This window comes from Salmo salar, chromosome ssa05, assembly GCF_905237065.1.
Source record: "Salmo salar chromosome ssa05, Ssal_v3.1, whole genome shotgun sequence".
Classification (NCBI taxonomy): Eukaryota; Metazoa; Chordata; class Actinopteri; order Salmoniformes; family Salmonidae; genus Salmo; species Salmo salar.
Genome location: NC_059446.1, coordinates 89,256,336 through 89,276,787, shown reverse-complemented (window position 1 = coordinate 89,276,787; position 20,452 = coordinate 89,256,336). Strand labels below are relative to the sequence as shown.

Sequence of the window (20,452 nt, the reverse complement as noted above, 5' to 3'; positions counted from 1 at the left end):
TAGGACCTACAGGTCAGCCGGTGCTAAGGGGTCTTCCCCATTCAATCCCGTTAACGTGGGTGTAGGGACACTAGAGAACCGACACCCTATTCCTTAAATAGTGCACTACTTTTGACAAGAGCCCTATGCACTTCATAGGGAAATAGGGAACTATTTGGGACCCTTAGCCCCGGTGTCAAATACTTCTCCCTACCTCACCCAGAGAGACAGATGGAAGGGTTAGGATATGTCTCTATGTGCTGGTGATGATAATAGACCTACCCAGGCAGGCCAAGACAGAGACCTACCCAGGCAGGCCAAGACAGAGACCTACCCAGGCAGGCCAAGACAGAGACCTACCCAAGCAGACCAAGACAGAGACCTACCCAAGCAGGCCAAGACAGAATACAGAGACCTACCCTAGCAGACCAAGACAGAATACAGAGACCTACCCTAACAGACCAAGTCAGAATACAGAGACCTACCCTAACAGACCAAGACAGAGACCTACCCAAGCAGGCCAAGACAGAGACCTACCCAGGCAGACCAAGACAGAATACAGAGACCTACCCTAGCAGACCAAGTCAGAGACCTACCCAGGCAGGCCAAGACAGAGACCTACCCAAGCAGACCAAGTCAGAGACCTACCCAGGCAGACCAAGTCAGAGACCTACCCAAGCAGACCAAGACAGAGACCTACCCAGGCAGGCCAAGACAGAGACCTACCCAGGCAGACCAAGACAGAGACCTACCCAGGCAGACCAAGACAGAGACCTACCCAAGCAGACCAAGACAGAGACCTACCCAGGCAGACCAAGACAGAGACCTACCCAGGCAGACCAAGACAAAGACCTACCCAGGCAGACCAAGACAGAGACCTACCCAGGCAGGCCAAGACAGAGACCTACCCAAGCAGACCAAGACAGAGACCTACCCAAGCAGACCAAGACAGAGACCTACCCAAGCAGACCAAGACAGAATACAGAGACCTACCCAAGCAGACCAAGACAGAATACAGAGACCTACCCAAACAGACCAAGACAGAATACAGAGACCTACCCAAACAGACCAAGACAGAATACAGAGACCTACCCTAGCAGACCAAGACAGAATACAGAGACCTACCCTAGCAGACCAAGACAGAGACCTACCCTAACGGACCAAGACAGAATACAGAGACCTACCCAAACAGACCAAGACAGAATACAGAGACCTACCCTAACAGACCAAGACAGAATACAGAGACCTACCCTAGCAGACCAAGACAGAATACAGAGACCTACCCTAACAGACCAAGACAGAATACAGAGACCTACCCTAACAGACCAAGACAGAATACAGAGACCTACCCAAACAGACCAAGACAGAATACAGAGACCTACCCTAACAGACCAAGACAGAATACAGAGAAAACAAGCGTTAGAGACAAACAGACGTTCAGACCCGTGATTCAGGGACCTCTGGTAAGGGCTGCAGGTATTAGATGACAGGGGAAATGTCCTGGGGGGGGATGACAGGGGTTTTCCAACCTCTCCTCTGGGATCCCCAGCTGTTTCACCATGTTGTTGTAGCCCTGAACTAGCTGACCTGATTGACCAATCAGGGGCTTGATGATTAGTAACCCTGAACTAGCTGACCTGATTGACCAATCAGGGGCTTGATGATTAGTAACCCTGAACTAGCTGACCTGATTGACCAATCAGGGGCTTGATGAATTGTAACCCTGAACTAGCTGACCTGATTGACCAATCAGGGGCTTGATGATTAGTAGACAAGTTGAATCAGGTGTGTCAGCTGTGGAATAGACTGCATGGAACGGCTGGGGTTCTCCGAGGAGAAGAGGGAAAACCAGCTGGTCTATAAACTAATCATGTTTGATGAACTTTGATCCACAAAAACAACACGAGTAGTTCTCAGTGGTGAGGAAGACGTAGCAAGCTGATTCTCATATTTTAAAAACAGTGATTTGAAAGTACAGTTCAACACAAAGGTATTACTGACCAGGGGAAGAACAGGCAGAACTGTGTTGTTGCTATGCCTTGTAGGAAACTGAACAGGTGTGTCTGGAGAGAAAGACAGAGAGAGAAACAGAGAGAGAGAGTAAAATAGAGAGAGAGAGAGAGAGAGAGAGAGAGAGAGAGAGAAAGAGAGAGAAATAAAGAGCGCACATTCCTCTTTGTAGCGGTCCTGTCTGTAGTCTCCTATGGCTGACTGGCACACCTGGTGCCGTAGTCTGTAGTCTGTCTCTCCTCCCCACAGCAGCATCAGTCAGCTCAGACAGGCAGCAGTGTCTACTCTACCGCAGGGCCACAAATAAATACCATCCTCCAGATGGCCAGAGAAAACAGTCTAACCCAGCCCAGCCCCATCTCTACCCAGCCCAGACCCATCCCTACCCAGTCCCATCCCTACCCAGTCCCATCTCTACCCAGCCCCATCCCTACCCAGCCCCATCCCTACCCAGCCCTATCTCTACCCAGTCCCATCTCTACCCAGCCCCATCCCTACCCAGCCCTATCTCTACCCAGCCCCATCCCTACCCAGCCCCATCCCTACCCAGCCCCATCTCCACCCAGCCCCATATCTACCCAGCCCCATCCCTACCCAGCCCCATCCCTACCCAGCCCCATCCCTACCCAGCCCCATCTCTACCCAGTCCCATCCCTACCCAGCCCCATCCCTACCCAGCCCAGCCCCATCCCCACCCAGCCCCATCTCTACCCAGCCCCATCTCTACCCAGCCCCATCCCTACCCAGCCCTATCTCTACCCAGCCCCATCCCTACCCAGCCCCATCCCTACCCAGCCCTATCTCTACCCAGCCCCATCTCTACCCAGCCCCATCTCTACCCAGCCCAGACCCATCCCTACCCAGCCCCATCCCTACCCAGCCCCATCTCTACCCAGCCCCATCCCTACCCAGCCCAGACCCATCCCTACCCAGTCCCATCCCTACCCAGACCCATCTCTACCCAGCCCCATATCTACCCAGCCCCATCCCTACCCAGCCCCATCTCTACCCAGTCCCATCCCTACCCAGCCCAGACCCATCCCTACCCAGTCCCATCCCTACCCAGCCCCATCCCTACCCAGCCCCATCTCTACCCAGCCCCATCTCTACCCAGCCCCATCTCTACCCAGCCCAGACCCATCCCTACCCAGTCCCATCTCTACCCAGCCCCATCTCTACCCAGCCCCATCCCTACCCAGTCCCATCCCTACCCAGTCCCATCTCTACCCAGCCCCATCTCTACCCAGCCCCATCTCTACCCAGCCCCATCCCTACCCAGCCCCATCTCTACCCAGCCCCATCTCTACCCAGTCCCATCCCTACCCAGCCCCATCTCTACCCAGCCCCATCTCTACCCAGCCCAGACCCATCCCTACCCAGCCCCATCCCTACCCAGCCCCATCCCTACCCAGCCCCATCCCTACCCAGCCCCATCCCTACCCAGCCCCATCCCTACCCAGCCCAGACCATCCCTACCCAGCCCCATCCCTACCCAGCCCCATCTCTACCCAGCCCCATCTCTACCCAGTCCCATCCCTACCCAGCCCCATCCCTACCCAGCCCCATCCCTACCCAGCCCCATCTCTACCCAGCCCCATCTCTACCCAGCCCCATCTCTACCCAGCCCAGCCATCTCTACCCAGCCCAGTCCCATCCCTACCCAGCCCCATATCTACCCAGCCCCATCCCTACCCAGCCCCATCTCTACCCAGCCCCATCTCTACCCAGTCCCATCCCTACCCAGCCCAGACCCATCCCTACCCAGTCCCATCCCTACCCAGCCCCATCCCTACCCAGCCCCATCTCTACCCAGCCCCATCTCTACCCAGCCCCATCTCTACCCAGCCCAGACCCATCCCTACCCAGTCCCATCCCTACCCAGTCCCATCTCTACCCAGCCCCATCCCTACCCAGCCCCATCTCTACCCAGCCCCATCCCTACCCAGCCCAGACCTATCCCTACCCAGTCCCATCCCTACCCAGCCCCATCTCTACCCAGCCCCATCTCTACCCAGCCCAGACCCATCCCTACCCAGTCCCATCCCTACCCAGTCCCATCTCTAGCCAGCCCCATCTCTACCCAGCCCCATATCTACCCAGCCCCATCCCTACCCAGCCCCATCTCTACCCAGCCCCATCCCTACCCAGCCCCATCTCTACCCAGCCCCATATCTACCCAGCCCCATCCCTACCCAGCCCCATCTCTACCCAGCCCCATCTCTACCCAGCCCAGTCCCATCCCTACCCAGCCCAGTCCCATCCCTACCCAGTCCCATCTCTACCCAGCCCCATCCCTACCCAGCCCCATCTCTACCCAGCCCCATCCCTACCCAGTCCCATCCCTACCCAGCCCAGTCCCATCCCTACCCAGTCCCATCTCTACCCAGCTCCATCCCTACCCAGCCCCATCTCTACCCAGCCCTACCCAGCCCTATCTCTACCCAGCCCCATCTCTACCCAGCCCCATCCCATCCCTACCCAGCCCCATCCCATCCCTACCCAGCCCCATCCCTACCCAGCCCAGGCCCATCTCTACCCAGCCCCATCTCTACCCAGCCCCATCCCTACCCAGCCCCATCCCTACCCAGCCCCATCTCTACCCAGCCCCATCCCTACCCAGTCCCATATCTACCTATCCCCATATCAGCCCAGCCCCATATCTACCCAGCCCCATCTCTACCCAGCCCCATCCCTACCCTGCCCAGCCCCATCCCTACCCAGCCCCATCTCTACCCAGCCCAATCCCTATCCAGCCCCATCTCTACCCAGCCCCATCCCTACCCAGCCCCATCCCTACCCAGCCCAGCCCCATCCCTACCCAGCCCCATCCCTACCCAGCCCAGCCCCATCCCTACCCAGCCCCATCTCTACCCAGCCCAGCCCCATCCCTACCCAGCCCCATCTCTACCCAGCCCCATCTCTACCCAGCCCCATCCCTACCCAGCCCCATCCCTACCCAGCCCCATCTCTACCCAGCCCCATCCCTACCCAGCCCAGCCCCATCTCTACCCAGCCCCATCTCTACCCAGCCCAGCCCCATCCCTACCCAGCCCAGCCCCATCTCTACCCAGCCCAGACTGGCTCCATCCGTTTGCCAAAGCTTATATTGGTGAACGGATGGAGAGGGAGGGAAGAGGGAGGGAGGGAGGAGGGAGGGAGGGAGGGAGGGAGGGAGGGAGGGAGGGAGGGAGGGAGGGAGGGAGGGAGGGAGGGAGGGAGGGAGGGAGGGAGGGATTGGAGCCGGACACCGCTGGGCGCTGAGGCCCCATGCCTTCACACAGTGATGAATGGTTAGGAGCATCTAATGGATGGCTTCCTCCACCGCTGCCTCTTCAGGAAGAGCTGAGGAGGTCTTGCAGGCAGGCCAGGCATGCGGGAGGAGCAGGGAAGTCATTTTAATGACCCCGATGTGACTAAGGTTTAGTGTAGTGTCGCGGGGCGGCCATGTTGTTTCAACCACGGGAAATGAACCAGGCTTTAAGCAGTGAAACGACGGGGTGAGACTCACCCACCAGTAAAGGTGGGAAGTTGCAGCCCAGCCGGTGTCTGTTTAGTGATAATAATAACTACAACCCCAGTGGTGTGGGAATTGAAGTCGTAGTCTCAGGAGATTTAGAGCACCTGAATGCACATCATCTCCAGGAAGACATGATCTAGTCCTGGTTGAACCACATATGAGCTAGTCCTGGTTAAACCACAGATGAGCTGGTCCTGGTTAAAGTCCTGTTTAGACCTTGTGGCCTTCAGTAATGGTTTGGTACACTTCACTGGAGTGTATTTAGTATAGAAAGAATCCATAGAACTGGCCGCCCCATTCAAATTGACAGGATTAGAGGTTCCAAGCCCATTCAATTTGACAGGATTAGAGGTTCCAAGCCAATTCAAATTGACAGGATTAGAGGTTCCAAGCCCATTCAAATTGACAGGATTAGAGGTTCCAAGCCCATTCAAATTGACAGGATTAGAGGTTCCAAACCCGTTCAAATTGACAGGATTAGAGGTTCCAAACCCGTTCGAATTGACAGGATTAGAGGTTCCAAGCCCGTTCGAATTGACGGGATTAGAGGTTCCAAGCCCATTCAAATTGACAGGATTAGAGGTTCCAAACCCATTCAAATTGACAGGATTAGAGGTTCCAAGCCCATTCAAATTGACAGGATTAGAGGTTCCAAACCCATTCAAATTGACAGGATTAGAGGTTCCAAACCCATTCAATGGATTCTATTTCTACGGTATTGATCCTGCCACAGTTTCAAACAATGATAGCAAATGTTGAAAATAATTGTTATTGGTCACTCTGACAGAGCTCCAGAGTTCCTGTTCATTAATATTGAACATGATGTGGAAACTTCTCAGAATACACATTTGCATTGTCAATAATGAATGATGAAATTGAAACATAAATACATAAAAAGCCAATATCCTATTTTCTCTTGATGGATTTAAGGATATAAAACAGACAACAACAAAAAAATGCTGCAATTGAAGACAGATAAAAATATGAGAAATGAGAAATGTCTCGTTGAAATGAACCGACTGACTAGTACTACAGCTGAATTACTCATAGTGGTAGAATTCAGTCTGAGGGAAACGAATGGCTCATTTCACAAACAGATCTGTATTAATTACCATTAATGCTGAGAGAGAGAGAGATTTCACACACACACACACACACACACACACACACACACACACACACACACACACACACACACACAGAGAGAGAGAGGGAGATATTAAGAGAGAGGAGAACTCCAGTCTCTCTGAATGTGCTAATCCAGTGTGGTATAAAACACTCCAGGACATATAATATTCACAGGACATGTTCTTGACATAATTGGAACAGGATTTTTTTATGTTCAGATGACGAGAGGGAGAACTTTTAGTCCTGTTTTTTTCCTTGATAAGAGACACAAACTTCCAAAATATTAAATATTCAGAATCAGACGTACTAAAAGACGTTTAAATACATCTCCTGCTCGACTATTTATTAGGTCTGACAGCTGGGTGAATCAAGCCCATCGTCATCGGAAACATCCAGGCAATAATACAGCCTTAATGTCTCGTGTCGATATAGTAGTTATGATAATACGATGAGGTGGCTGAGTTTAGGCTGGCGTCCTTTCAGACATGTCACTGGCAGTAGTGGGTGGGGGCTGGTTCCATTTCAAGTCAGTCTCTTTCATTTTCCCTCAATGGAATTGCTGTTAATCTCCTGAATTGACTAAACTGAAATGGAATTGATCCCAACGTCTTCTGCCATCTGTAGTCTCATTAGCAGAGCCCCAGCTTGTGGTTTAGCCCGACACTGAGCCATTATAACAGGCCTTGATGTAGTCCCACATGTGAAATGGGTTGAAACACCTGTACAAACAGAGCTGAGCCTGGGCCTGAGGCTCTGACACAAATGGCACCCCATTACCTATATAGTGCACTACCTTTGACCAGGGCCCATCGGGTAGTGCACTATAATAGGGAATTATAGGGCCATTTGGGACATACCACTGATGTTGAGTGAGGCCTGATGTGTAGGCCTTTATCCAGACAGGTCTGCCAGTATCCCTGTGTGTGTTTAAGATGAATCAAATTGCAGTCGGACTGCACAGAATCACAAATTCTCTTACACCCTGAATAACTACTGACTAAACTGAGTGACTCTGTGCCTTTCTCTAACTGATACCCCCAAACATACTGCTAGAACCCTGTTCCACTCAGCCCTGCTCATCTCATACTACTGTACTGAAACTCTACCTCCTCCAAACACTCTGATCCATGTTAAACTCTCCTGCCTCCAAACACTCTGGTCCATGTTAAACTCTATTCTCTCCAAACACTCTGGTTCATGTTAAACTCTATTCTCTCCAAACACTCTGGTCCATGTTAAACTCTACTGCCTCCAAACACTCTGGTCCACGTTAAACTCTACTGCCTCCAAACACTCTGGTCCATGTTAAGCTCTATTCTCTCCAAACACTCTGGTCCATGTTAAACTCTCCTGCCTCCAAAGACTCTGGTCCATGTTAAACTCTATTCTCTCCAAACACTCTGGTCCATGTTAAACTCTATTCTCTCCAAACACTCTGGTCCATGTTAAACTCTACTGCCTCCAAACACTCTGGTCCATGTTAAACTCTATTCTCTCCAAACCCTCTGGTCCATGTTAACCTCTACAGCCTCCAAACACTCTGGTCCATGTTAAACTCTACTGCCTCCAAACACTCTGGTCCATGTTAAACTCTATTCTCTCCAAACCCTCTGGTCCATGTTAACCTCTACAGCCTCCAAACACTCTGGTCCATGTTAAACTCTACTGCATCCAAACACTCTGGTCCATGTTAAACTCTATTCTCTCCAAACACTCTGGTCCATGTTAAACTCTACAGCCTCCAAACACTCTGGTCCATGTTAAACTCTACAGCCTCCAAACACTCTGGTCCATGTTAAACTCTACTGCCTCCAAACACCCTGGTCCATGTTAAACTCTCCTGCCTCCAAACACTCTGGTCCATGTTAAACTCTACTGCCTCCAAACACTCTGGTCCATGTTAAACTATATTCTCTCCAAACACTCTGGTCCATGTTAAACTCTACTGCCTCCAAACACTCTGGTCCATGTTCAACTCTACTGCCTCCAAACACTCTGGTCCATGTTAAACTCTACTGCCTCCAAACACTCTGGTCCATGTTAAACTCTATTCTCTCCAAACACTCTGGTCCATGTTAAACTCTATTCTCTCCAAACACTCTGGTCCATGTTAAACTCTATTCTCTCCAAACACTCTGGTCCATGTTAAACTCTATTCTCTCCAAACACTCTGGTCCATGTTAAACTCTCCTGCCTCCAAACACTCTGGTCCATGTTAAACTCTATTCTCTCCAAACACTCTGGTCCATGTTAAACTCTATTCTCTCCAAACACTCTGGTCCATGTTAAACTCTACTGCCTCCAAACACTCTGGTCCATGTTAAACTCTATTCTCTCCAAACCCTCTGGTCCATGTTAACCTCTACAGCCTCCAAACACTCTGGTCCATGTTAAACTCTACTGCCTCCAAACACTCTGGTCCATGTTAAACTCTATTCTCTCCAAACACTCTGGTCCATGTTAAACTCTACAGCCTCCAAACACTCTGGTCCATGTTAAACTCTACAGCCTCCAAACACTCTGGTCCATGTTAAACTCTACTGCCTCCAAACACCCTGGTCCATGTTAAACTCTCCTGCCTCCAAACACTCTGGTCCATGTTAAACTCTACTGCCTCCAAACACTCTGGTCCATGTTAAACTATATTCTCTCCAAACACTCTGGTCCATGTTAAACTCTACTGCCTCCAAACACTCTGGTCCATGTTAAACTCTACTGCCTCCAAACACTCTGGTCCATGTTAAACTCTACTGCCTCCAAACACTCTGGTCCATGTTAAACTCTATTCTCTCCAAACACTCTGGTCCATGTTAAACTCTATTCTCTCCAAACACTCTGGTCCACGTTAAAATCTACTGCCTCCAAACACTCTGGTCCATGTTAAACTCTACTGCCTCCAAACACTCTGGTCCATGTTAAACTCTACTGCCTCCAAACACTCTGGTCCATGTTAAACTCTACTGCCTCCAAACACTCTGGTCCATGTTAAACTCTATTCTCTCCAAACACTCTGGTCCATGTTAAACTCTACTGCCTCCAAACACTCTGGTCCATGTTAAACTCTACTGCCTCCAAACACTCTGGTCCATGTTAAACTCTACTGCCTCCAAACACTCTGGTCCATGTTAAACTCTACTGCCTCCAAACACTCTGGTCCATGTTAAACTCTACTGCCTCCAAACGCTCTGGTCCATGTTAAACTCTACTGCCTCCAAACCCTCTGGTCCATGTTAAACTATACTGCCTCCAAACACTCTGGTCCATGTTAAACTCTACTGCCTCCAAACACTCTGGTCCATGTTAAACTCTACTGCCTCCAAACACTCTGGTCCATGTTAAACTCTACTGCCTCCAAACACTCTGGTCCATGTTAAACTCTACTGCCTCCAAACACTCTGGTCCATGTTAAACTCTACTGCCTCCAAACACTCTGGTCCATGTTAAACTCTACTGCCTCCAAACACTCTGGTCCATGTTAAACTCTACTGCCTCCAAACACTCTGGTCCATGTTAAACTCTATTCTCTCCAAACACTCTGGTCCATGTTAAACTCTATTCTCTCCAAACACTCTGGTCCATGTTAAACTCTATTCTCTCCAAACACTCTGGTCCATGTTAAACTCTACTGCCTCCAAACACTCTGGTCCATGTTAAAATCTACTGCCTCCAAACACTCTGGTCCATGTTAAACTCTACTGCCTCCAAACACTCTGGTCCATGTTAAACTCTATTCTCTCCAAACACTCTGGTCCATGTTAAACTCTATTCTCTCCAAACACTCTGGTCCACGTTAAACTCTACTGCCTCCAAACACTCTGGTCCACTTTAAACTCTACTGCCTCCAAACGCTCTGGTCCACGTTAAACTCTACTGCCTCCAAACACTCTAGTCCATGTTAAACTCTACTGCCTCCAAACACTCTGGTCCATGTTAAACTCTACTGCCTCCAAACACTCTGGTCCATGTTAAACTATATTCTCTCCAAACGCTCTGGTCCATGTTAAACTCTACTGCCTCCAAACACTCTGGTCCATGTTAAACTCTATTCTCTCCATACCCTCTGGTCCATGTTAAACTCTACAGCCTCCAAACACTCTGGTCCATGTTAAACTCTACTGCCTCCAAACACTCTGGTCCATGTTAAACTCTATTCTCTCCAAACACTCTGGGCCATGTTAAACTCTACTGCCTCCAAACACTCTGGTCCATGTTAAACTCTACAGCCTCCAAACACTCTGGTCCATGTTAAACTCTACTGCCTCCAAACACTCTGGTCCATGTTAAACTCTCCTGCCTCCAAACACTCCGGTCCATGTTAAACTCTACTGCCTCCAAACACTCTGGTCCATGTTAAACTCTACTGCCTCCAAACACTCTGGTCCACGTTAAACTGTACTGCCTCCAAACGCTCTGGTCCATGTTAAACTCTACTGCCTCCAAACCCTCTGGTCCATGTTAAACTCTACTGCCTCCAAACACTCTGGTCCATGTTAAACTCTCCTGCCTCCAAACACTCCGGTCCATGTTAAACTCTACTGCCTCCAAACACTCTGGTCCATGTTAAACTCTACTGCCTCCAAACACTCCGGTCCACGTTAAACTCTACTGCCTCCAAACGCTCTGGTCCATGTTAAACTCTACTGCCTCCAAACACTCTGGTCCATGTTAAACTCTACTGCCTCCAAACACTCTGGTCCATGTTAAACTCTACTGCCTCCAAACACTCTGGTCCATGTTAAACTCTACTGCCTCCAAACACTCTGGTCCACGTTAAACTCTACTGCCTCCAAACACTCTGGTCCACGTTAAACTCTACTGCCTCCAAACACTCTGGTCCATGTTAAACTCTACTGCCTCCAAACACTCTGGTCCATGTTAAACTCTACTGCCTCCAAACACTCTGGTCCATGTTAAACTCTACTGCCTCCAAACACTCTGGTCCACGTTAAACTCTACTGCCTCCAAACACTCTGGTCCATGTTAAACTCTACTGCCTCCAAACACTCTGGTCCATGTTAAACTCTATTCTCTCCAAACACTCTGGTCCATGTTAAACTCTACTGCCTCCAAACACTCTGGTCCATGTTAAACTCTACTGCCTCCAAACACTCTGGTCCATGTTAAACTCTACTGCCTCCAAACACTCTGGTCCATGTTAAACTCTACTGCCTCCAAACAATCTGGTCCATGTTAAACTCTACTGCCTCCAAACACTCTGGTCCATGTTAAACTCTACTGCCTCCAAACACTCTGGTCCATGTTAAACTCTACTGCCTCCAAACAATCTGGTCCATGTTAAACTATATTCTCTCCAAACACTCTGGTCCACGTTAAAATCTACTGCCTCCAAACACTCTGGTCCATGTTAAACTCTACTGCCTCCAAACACTCTGGTCCATGTTAAACTCTACTGCCTCCAAACACTCTGGTCCATGTTAAACTCTACTGCCTCCAAACACTCTGGTCCATGTTAAACTCTATTCTCTCCAAACACTCTGGTCCATGTTAAACTCTACTGCCTCCAAACACTCTGGTCCATGTTAAACTCTACTGCCTCCAAACACTCTGGTCCATGTTAAACTCTACTGCCTCCAAACACTCTGGTCCATGTTAAACTCTACTGCCTCCAAACACTCTGGTCCATGTTAAACTCTACTGCCTCCAAACGCTCTGGTCCATGTTAAACTCTACTGCCTCCAAACCCTCTGGTCCATGTTAAACTATACTGCCTCCAAACACTCTGCTCCATGTTAAACTCTACTGCCTCCAAACACTCTGGTCCATGTTAAACTCTACTGCCTCCAAACACTCTGGTCCATGTTAAACTATACTGCCTCCAAACACTCTGGTCCATGTTAAACTCTACTGCCTCCAAACACTCTGGTCCATGTTAAACTCTACTGCCTCCAAACACTCTGGTCCATGTTAAACTCTACTGCCTCCAAACACTCTGGTCCATGTTAAACTCTACTGCCTCCAAACACTCTGGTCCATGTTAAACTCTATTCTCTCCAAACACTCTGGTCCATGTTAAACTCTATTCTCTCCAAACACTCTGGTCCATGTTAAACTCTATTCTCTCCAAACACTCTGGTCCATGTTAAACTCTACTGCCTCCAAACACTCTGGTCCATGTTAAAATCTACTGCCTCCAAACACTCTGGTCCATGTTAAACTCTACTGCCTCCAAACACTCTGGTCCATGTTAAACTCTATTCTCTCCAAACACTCTGGTCCATGTTAAACTCTATTCTCTCCAAACACTCTGGTCCACGTTAAACTCTACTGCCTCCAAACACTCTGGTCCACTTTAAACTCTACTGCCTCCAAACGCTCTGGTCCACGTTAAACTCTACTGCCTCCAAACACTCTAGTCCATGTTAAACTCTACTGCCTCCAAACGCTCTGGTCCATGTTAAACTCTACTGCCTCCAAACACTCTGGTCCATGTTAAACTCTATTCTCTCCATACCCTCTGGTCCATGTTAAACTCTACAGCCTCCAAACACTCTGGTCCATGTTAAACTCTACTGCCTCCAAACACTCTGGTCCATGTTAAACTCTATTCTCTCCAAACACTCTGGGCCATGTTAAACTCTACTGCCTCCAAACACTCTGGTCCATGTTAAACTCTACAGCCTCCAAACACTCTGGTCCATGTTAAACTCTACTGCCTCCAAACACTCTGGTCCATGTTAAACTCTCCTGCCTCCAAACACTCCGGTCCATGTTAAACTCTACTGCCTCCAAACACTCTGGTCCATGTTAAACTCTACTGCCTCCAAACACTCTGGTCCACGTTAAACTCTACTGCCTCCAAACGCTCTGGTCCATGTTAAACTCTACTGCCTCCAAACCCTCTGGTCCATGTTAAACTCTACTGCCTCCAAACACTCTGGTCCATGTTAAACTCTCCTGCCTCCAAACACTCCGGTCCATGTTAAACTCTACTGCCTCCAAACACTCTGGTCCATGTTAAACTCTACTGCCTCCAAACACTCCGGTCCACGTTAAACTCTACTGCCTCCAAACGCTCTGGTCCATGTTAAACTCTACTGCCTCCAAACACTCTGGTCCATGTTAAACTCTACTGCCTCCAAACACTCTGGTCCATGTTAAACTCTACTGCCTCCAAACACTCTGGTCCATGTTAAACTCTACTGCCTCCAAACACTCTGGTCCACGTTAAACTCTACTGCCTCCAAACACTCTGGTCCACGTTAAACTCTACTGCCTCCAAACACTCTGGTCCATGTTAAACTCTACTGCCTCCAAACACTCTGGTCCATGTTAAACTCTACTGCCTCCAAACACTCTGGTCCATGTTAAACTCTACTGCCTCCAAACACTCTGGTCCACGTTAAACTCTACTGCCTCCAAACACTCTGGTCCACGTTAAACTCTACTGCCTCCAAACACTCTGGTCCATGTTAAACTCTACTGCCTCCAAACACTCTGGTCCATGTTAAACTCTATTCTCTCCAAACACTCTGGTCCATGTTAAACTCTACTGCCTCCAAACACTCTGGTCCATGTTAAACTCTACTGCCTCCAAACACTCTGGTCCATGTTAAACTCTACTGCCTCCAAACACTCTGGTCCATGTTAAACTCTACTGCCTCCAAACAATCTGGTCCATGTTAAACTCTACTGCCTCCAAACACTCTGGTCCATGTTAAACTCTACTGCCTCCAAACACTCTGGTCCATGTTAAACTCTACTGCCTCCAAACAATCTGGTCCATGTTAAACTATATTCTCTCCAAACACTCTGGTCCATGTTAAACTCTACTGCCTCCAAACACTCTGGTCCATGTTAAACTCTACTGCCTCCAAACAAGAAGAAGAACTCTGGTAAAATATGTGATGAAATGTAACCAGGTGTGATGTGGTGCAACGTGGTGTGATCATACACACTTAAACATCAACTTAAATCAGGGGTGTAACTAACTCACCAGTTGGGCGGGGACCTGGTCCATCTTGGCGGCGGGGTGCCAGGCCGGGGGTAGAACTGGTTGATGAAGAGGCTGGGGAAGCGATACTCCTTCACCAGGTCACATGTCTCCTGGAAGTCAGCATCCGTCTCCCCTGGGAAACCACAGATGATGTCCGTTGCGATGGTGATACCAGGAACCCTGAGAGAGGGAGGGAGAGAGAGGAGAGAGAAAAGGTTATTTACCTAATCAATATCTCAATGAAAGCACCTAAACACCTCCAATTGGACCAGGATCATTCACATTCATAGCTTTACATATCACAATGTGGAATCAGGGGAAGACGAACAAGAAACTAAAGACATGTTAGAAAAACATGTCAAGGAAACGTAAATGTAACTAACTACAGTGTGTGATGCAAGTGTGTTGAAAATCAACATTGGCCTGTGATGTCTGTCCACTGTTGCTATGCAGATCTTCTCTGTGGGATAATTCCTGCAACAGGACCCTTATTAGCAGCCTCAATGGCAATTGGTTATTGGCCGGGTCCGTGGTTGAATGAGAACCTCTGCAGAGGACTGGGTCATTGATCCTGGCTTGTATAGATTCTGTTATTATTGATCTCTGATTCACAGGTACAAACCAACTTCAAGGCTAGCTCATGCTGAACATGGTGGAACCACCACAACAGAACAGAGAGGTGGAATAGTGGAGCAGCAGACAACCTGTCATGTCCAGAGAGAGAGGTGGAATAGTGGAGCAGCAGACAACCTTTCATGTCCAGAGAGAGAGGTGGAATAGTGGAGCAGCAGACAACCTGTCATGTCCAGAGAGAGAGGTGGAATAGTGGAGCAGCAGACAACCTTTCATGTCCAGAGAGAGAGGTGGAATAGTGGAACAACAGACAACCTGTCATGTCCAGAGAGAGTGGTGGAATAGTGGAACAACAGACAACCTTTCATGTCCAGAGAGACAGGTGGAATAGTGGAACAACAGACAACCTTTCATGTCCAGAGAGAGAGGTGGAACAGTGGAACAGCAGACAACCTTTCATGTCCAGAGAGAGAGGTGGAATAGTGGAGCAGCAGACAACCTTTCATGTCCAGAGAGAGAGGTGGAATAGTGGAACAGCAGACAACCTTTCGTGTTTCCTGCTGAGACGGATGAGGTTGGGAGACAAGTATCTGAAATGAACCCTCGACTTCTGTGGACAGCCTGAGAAACCAAACTCTGCCGACCAAAAGAACAAATACCAACAGTCTCAGAATAAGAGCTTTAAGATCATAATACATGAGGTAATATGGGCAGGAAGGACCTGATCCTAGATCAGCACTCCTACACCGAAACGCTTGATACACGCGGCCCCTGATCCTAACTCTGGATACACACGGCCCCTGATCCTAACTCTGGATACACACGGCCCCTGATCCTAACTCTGGATACACACGGCCCCTGATCCTAACTCTGGATACACACGGCCCCTGATCCTAACTCTGGATACACGCGGCCCCTGATCCTAACTCTGGATACACACGGCCCCTGATCCTAACTCTGGATACACACGGCCCCTGATCCTAACTCTGGATACACACAGCCCCTGATCCTAACTCTGGATACACGCGGCCCCTGATCCTAACTCTGGATACACACGGCCCCTGATCCTAACTCTGGATACACACGGCCCCTGATCCTAACTCTGGATACACACGGCCCCTGATCCTAACTCTGGATACACGCGGCCCCTGATCCTAACTCTGGATACACACGGCCCCTGATCCTAACTCTGGATACACACGGCCCCTGATCCTAACTCTGGATACACACGGCCCCTGATCCTAACTCTGGATACACGTGGCCCTTGATCCTAACTCTGGATACACGCGGCCCCTGATCCTAACTCTGGATACACGCGGCCCCTGATCCTAACTCTGGATACACGCGGCCCCTGATCCTAACTCTGGATTCACACGGCCCCTGATCCTAACTCTGGATACACACGGCCCCTGATCCTAACTCTGGATACACACGGCCCCTGATCCTAACTCTGGATTCACGCGGGCCCTGATCCTAACTCTGGATACACGCAGCCCCTGATCCTAACTCTGGATACGGCCCCTGATCCTAACTCTGGATTCACACGGCCCCTGATCCTAACTCTGGATACGGCCCCTGATCCTAACTCTGGATACACACGGCCCCTGATCCTAACTCTGGATACACGCGGCCCCTGATCCTAACTCTGGATACACGCGGCCCCTGATCCTAACTCTGGATACACACGGCCCCTGATCCTAACTCTGGATACACACGGCCCCTGATCCTAACTCTGGATACACATGGCCCCTGATCCTAACTCTGGATACACGCGGCCCCTGATCCTAACTCTGGATACACACGGCCCCTGATCCTAACTCTGGATACACACGGCCCCTGATCCTAACTCTGGATACACACGGCCCCTGATCCTAACTCTGGATACACGCGGCCCCTAATCCTAACTCTGGATACACACGGCCCCTAATCCTAACTCTGGATACACATGGCCCCTGATCCTAACTCTGGATACACATGGCCCCTGATCCTAACTCTGGATACACATGGCCCCTGATCCTAACTCTGGATACACACGGCCCCTGATCCTAACTCTGCTGATGGTATTCCTCTACCTGCTGTTGTGGGTTGGAGTCTCCTGCGGCATCATTACCATCTCCTCCAGACATCAAATGTGGATCAATGTGTCTTATTGACAGACGTCCATTTCTAATCACATGAGGTGGATCGTTGTGTTTCCAGGAGATAACCCCCCCTGGCCTACTGACGTCTGCTCGGCCCAGAGTCCTTCACATTCAAGAGGTTCAGCAGGACTCTGGGGAATCCTTCACCTTTCCCATCAACCCAAGTGGAGGAATACAAACACTGTCTTACTGTACATTCCTGTTCCCGGTCCTTGTTCCCCGGTCATATACAGAGTCTTACTGTACATTCCTGTTCCCAGGCCTTGTTCCCCGGTCATATACAGAGTCTTACTGTACATTCCTGTTCCCAGGCCTTGTTCCCCTGTCATATACAGAGTCTTACTGTACATTCCTGTTCCCGGTCCTTGTTCCCCTGTCATATACAGAGTCTTACTGTACATTCCTGTTCCCAGGCCTTGTTCCCCTGTCATATACAGAGTCTTACTGTACATTCCTGTTCCCAGGCCTTGTTCCCCGGTCATATACAGAGTCTTACTGTACATTCCTGTTCCCAGGCCTTGTTCCCCTGTCATATACAGAGTCTTACTGTACATTCCTGTTCCCAGGCCTTGTTCCCCTGTCATATACAGAGTCTTACTGTACATTCCTGTTCCCAGTCCTTGTTCCCCTGTCATATACAGAGTCTTACTGTACATTCCTGTTCCCAGGCCTTGTTCCCCTGTCATATACAGAGTCTTACTGTACATTCCTGTTCCCAGTCCTTGTTCCCCTGTCATATACAGAGTCTTACTGTACATTCCTGTTCCCAGGCCTTGTTCCCCTGTCATATACAGAGTCTTACTGTACATTCCTGTTCCCAGGCCTTGTTCCCCTGTCATATACAGAGTCTTACTGTACATTCCTGTTCCCAGGCCTTGTTCCCCTGTCATATACAGAGTCTTACTGTACATTCCTGTTCCCAGGCCTTGTTCCCCTGTCATATACAGAGTCTTACTGTACATTCCTGTTCCCAGGCCTTGTTCCCCCTGTCATATACAGAGTCTTACTGTACATTCCTGTTCCCAGGCCTTGTTCCCCGGTCATATACAGAGTCTTACTGTACATTCCTGTTCCCAGGCCTTGTTCCCCTGTCATATACAGAGTCTTACTGTACATTCCTGTTCCCAGGCCTTGTTCCCCGGTCATATACAGAGTCTTACTGTACATTCCTGTTCCCAGGCCTTGTTCCCCGGTCATATACAGAGTCTTACTGTACATTCCTGTTCCCAGGCCTTGTTCCCCTGTCATATACAGAGTCTTACTGTACATTCCTGTTCCCAGGCCTTGTTCCCCGGTCATATACAGAGTCTTACTGTACATTCCTGTTCCCAGGCCTTGTTCCCCTGTCATATACAGAGTCTTACTGTACATTCCTGTTCCCAGGCCTTGTTCCCCTGTCATATACAGAGTCTTACTGTACATTCCTGTTCCCAGGCCTTGTTCCCCTGTCATATACAGAGTCTTACTGTACATTCCTGTTCCCAGGCCTTGTTCCCCTGTCATATACAGAGTCTTACTGTACATTCCTGTTCCCAGGCCTTGTTCCCCTGTCATATACAGAGTCTTACTGTACATTCCTGTTCCCGGTCCTTGTTCCCCTGTCATATACAGAGTCTTACTGTACATTCCTGTTCCCAGGCCTTGTTCCCCTGTCATATACAGAGTCTTACTGTACATTCCTGTTCCCAGGCCTTGTTCCCCGGTCATATACAGAGTCTTACTGTACATTCCTGTTCCCAGGCCTTGTTCCCCTGTCATATACAGAGTCTTACTGTACATTCCTGTTCCCAGGCCTTGTTCCCCTGTCATATACAGAGTCTTACTGTACATTCCTGTTCCCAGGCCTTGTTCCCCGGTCATATACAGAGTCTGTGTTCCAATTGCCATACTATCATACCACTCTGCTCAGCTTGAGTCTGTGGGTTTGTATTGTAGTCAGATGGGTTGTATGTCTGTGGGTTTGTATTGTAGTCAGATGGCTTGTCTGTCTGTGGGTTTGTATTGTAGTCAGATGGGTTGTATGTCTGTGGGTTTGTATTGTAGTCAGATGGGTTGTCTGTCTGTGGGTTTGTATTGTAGTCAGATGGCTTGTCTGTCTGTGGGTTTGTATTGTAGTCAGATGGTTTGTGTTGTCTGTCTGTGGGTTTGTGTTGTAGTCAGATGGGTTTGTATTGTAGTCAGATGGGTTGTCCGTCTGTGGGTTTGTATTGTAGTCAGATGGGTTGTGTTGTTTGTCTGTGGGTTTGTATTGTAGTCAGATGGGTTTGTATTGTAGTCAGATGGGTTGTCTGTCTGTGGGTTTGTGTTGTAGTCAGATGGGTTTGTATTGTAGTCAGATGGGTTGTCCGTCTGTGGGTTTGTATTGTAGTCAGATGGGTTTGTATTGTAGTCAGATGGGTTGTCCGTCTGTGGGTTTGTATTGTAGTCAGATGGGTTTGTATTGTAGTCAGATGGGTTTGTATTGTAGTCAGATGGGTTTGTATTGTAGTCAGATGGGTTGTCCGTCTGTGGGTTTGTATTGTAGTCAGATGGGTTTGTATTGTAGTCAGATGGGTTTGTATTGTAGTCAGATGGGTTGTCCGTCTGTGGGTTTGTATTGTAGTCAGATGGGTTTGTATTGTAGTCAGATGGGTTTGTATTGTAGTCAGATGGGTTTGTATTGTAGTCAGATGGGTTTGTATTGTAGTCAGATGGGTTGTCCGTCTGTGGGTTTGTATTGTGAGGTAGCGGGCTGAGGGAGAGCGGTGAACGTGCAGCGTCGTCCCACAGTGACCAGTCACCCAGATAACTGTCCTCTGGACACTGAGACGAGCTTCACTCTGTTCTAAACAGCAGCCTTCAAAGACCACTTCAGGACCTTCACACCTTCATCTGGTTGATGCCAGTGGGGTCCCTCATCTGGTTGATGCCAGTGGGGTCCCTCATCTGGTTGATGCCAGTGGGGTCCTCATCTGGGTGATGCCAGTGGGGTCTTCATCTGGTTGATGCCAGCGGGGTCCTCATCTGGGTGATGCCAGTGGGGTCCCTCATCTGGTTGATGCCAGTGGGGTCCTCATCTGGTTGATGCCAGTGGGGTCCTCATCTGGTTGATGCCAGTGGGGTCCTCATCTGGTTGATGCCAGTGGGGTCCTCATCTGGTTGATGCCAGTG

General features: G+C 49.4%; 1 protein-coding gene across 1 annotated transcript in view; it reads right to left on the bottom strand.

Annotated features, from left to right (window-relative positions):
- Nucleotides 1–20,452, bottom strand: part of cdkal (CDK5 regulatory subunit-associated protein 1-like 1) — an 807,683-nt gene that overhangs the window by 177,685 nt on the left and 609,546 nt on the right. Inside the window, 2 exon segments of the mRNA NM_001173677.1 lie at nucleotides 14,589–14,621; nucleotides 14,624–14,768. Of these exon segments, the coding sequence (NP_001167148.1) occupies nucleotides 14,589–14,621; nucleotides 14,624–14,768 (178 nt within the window).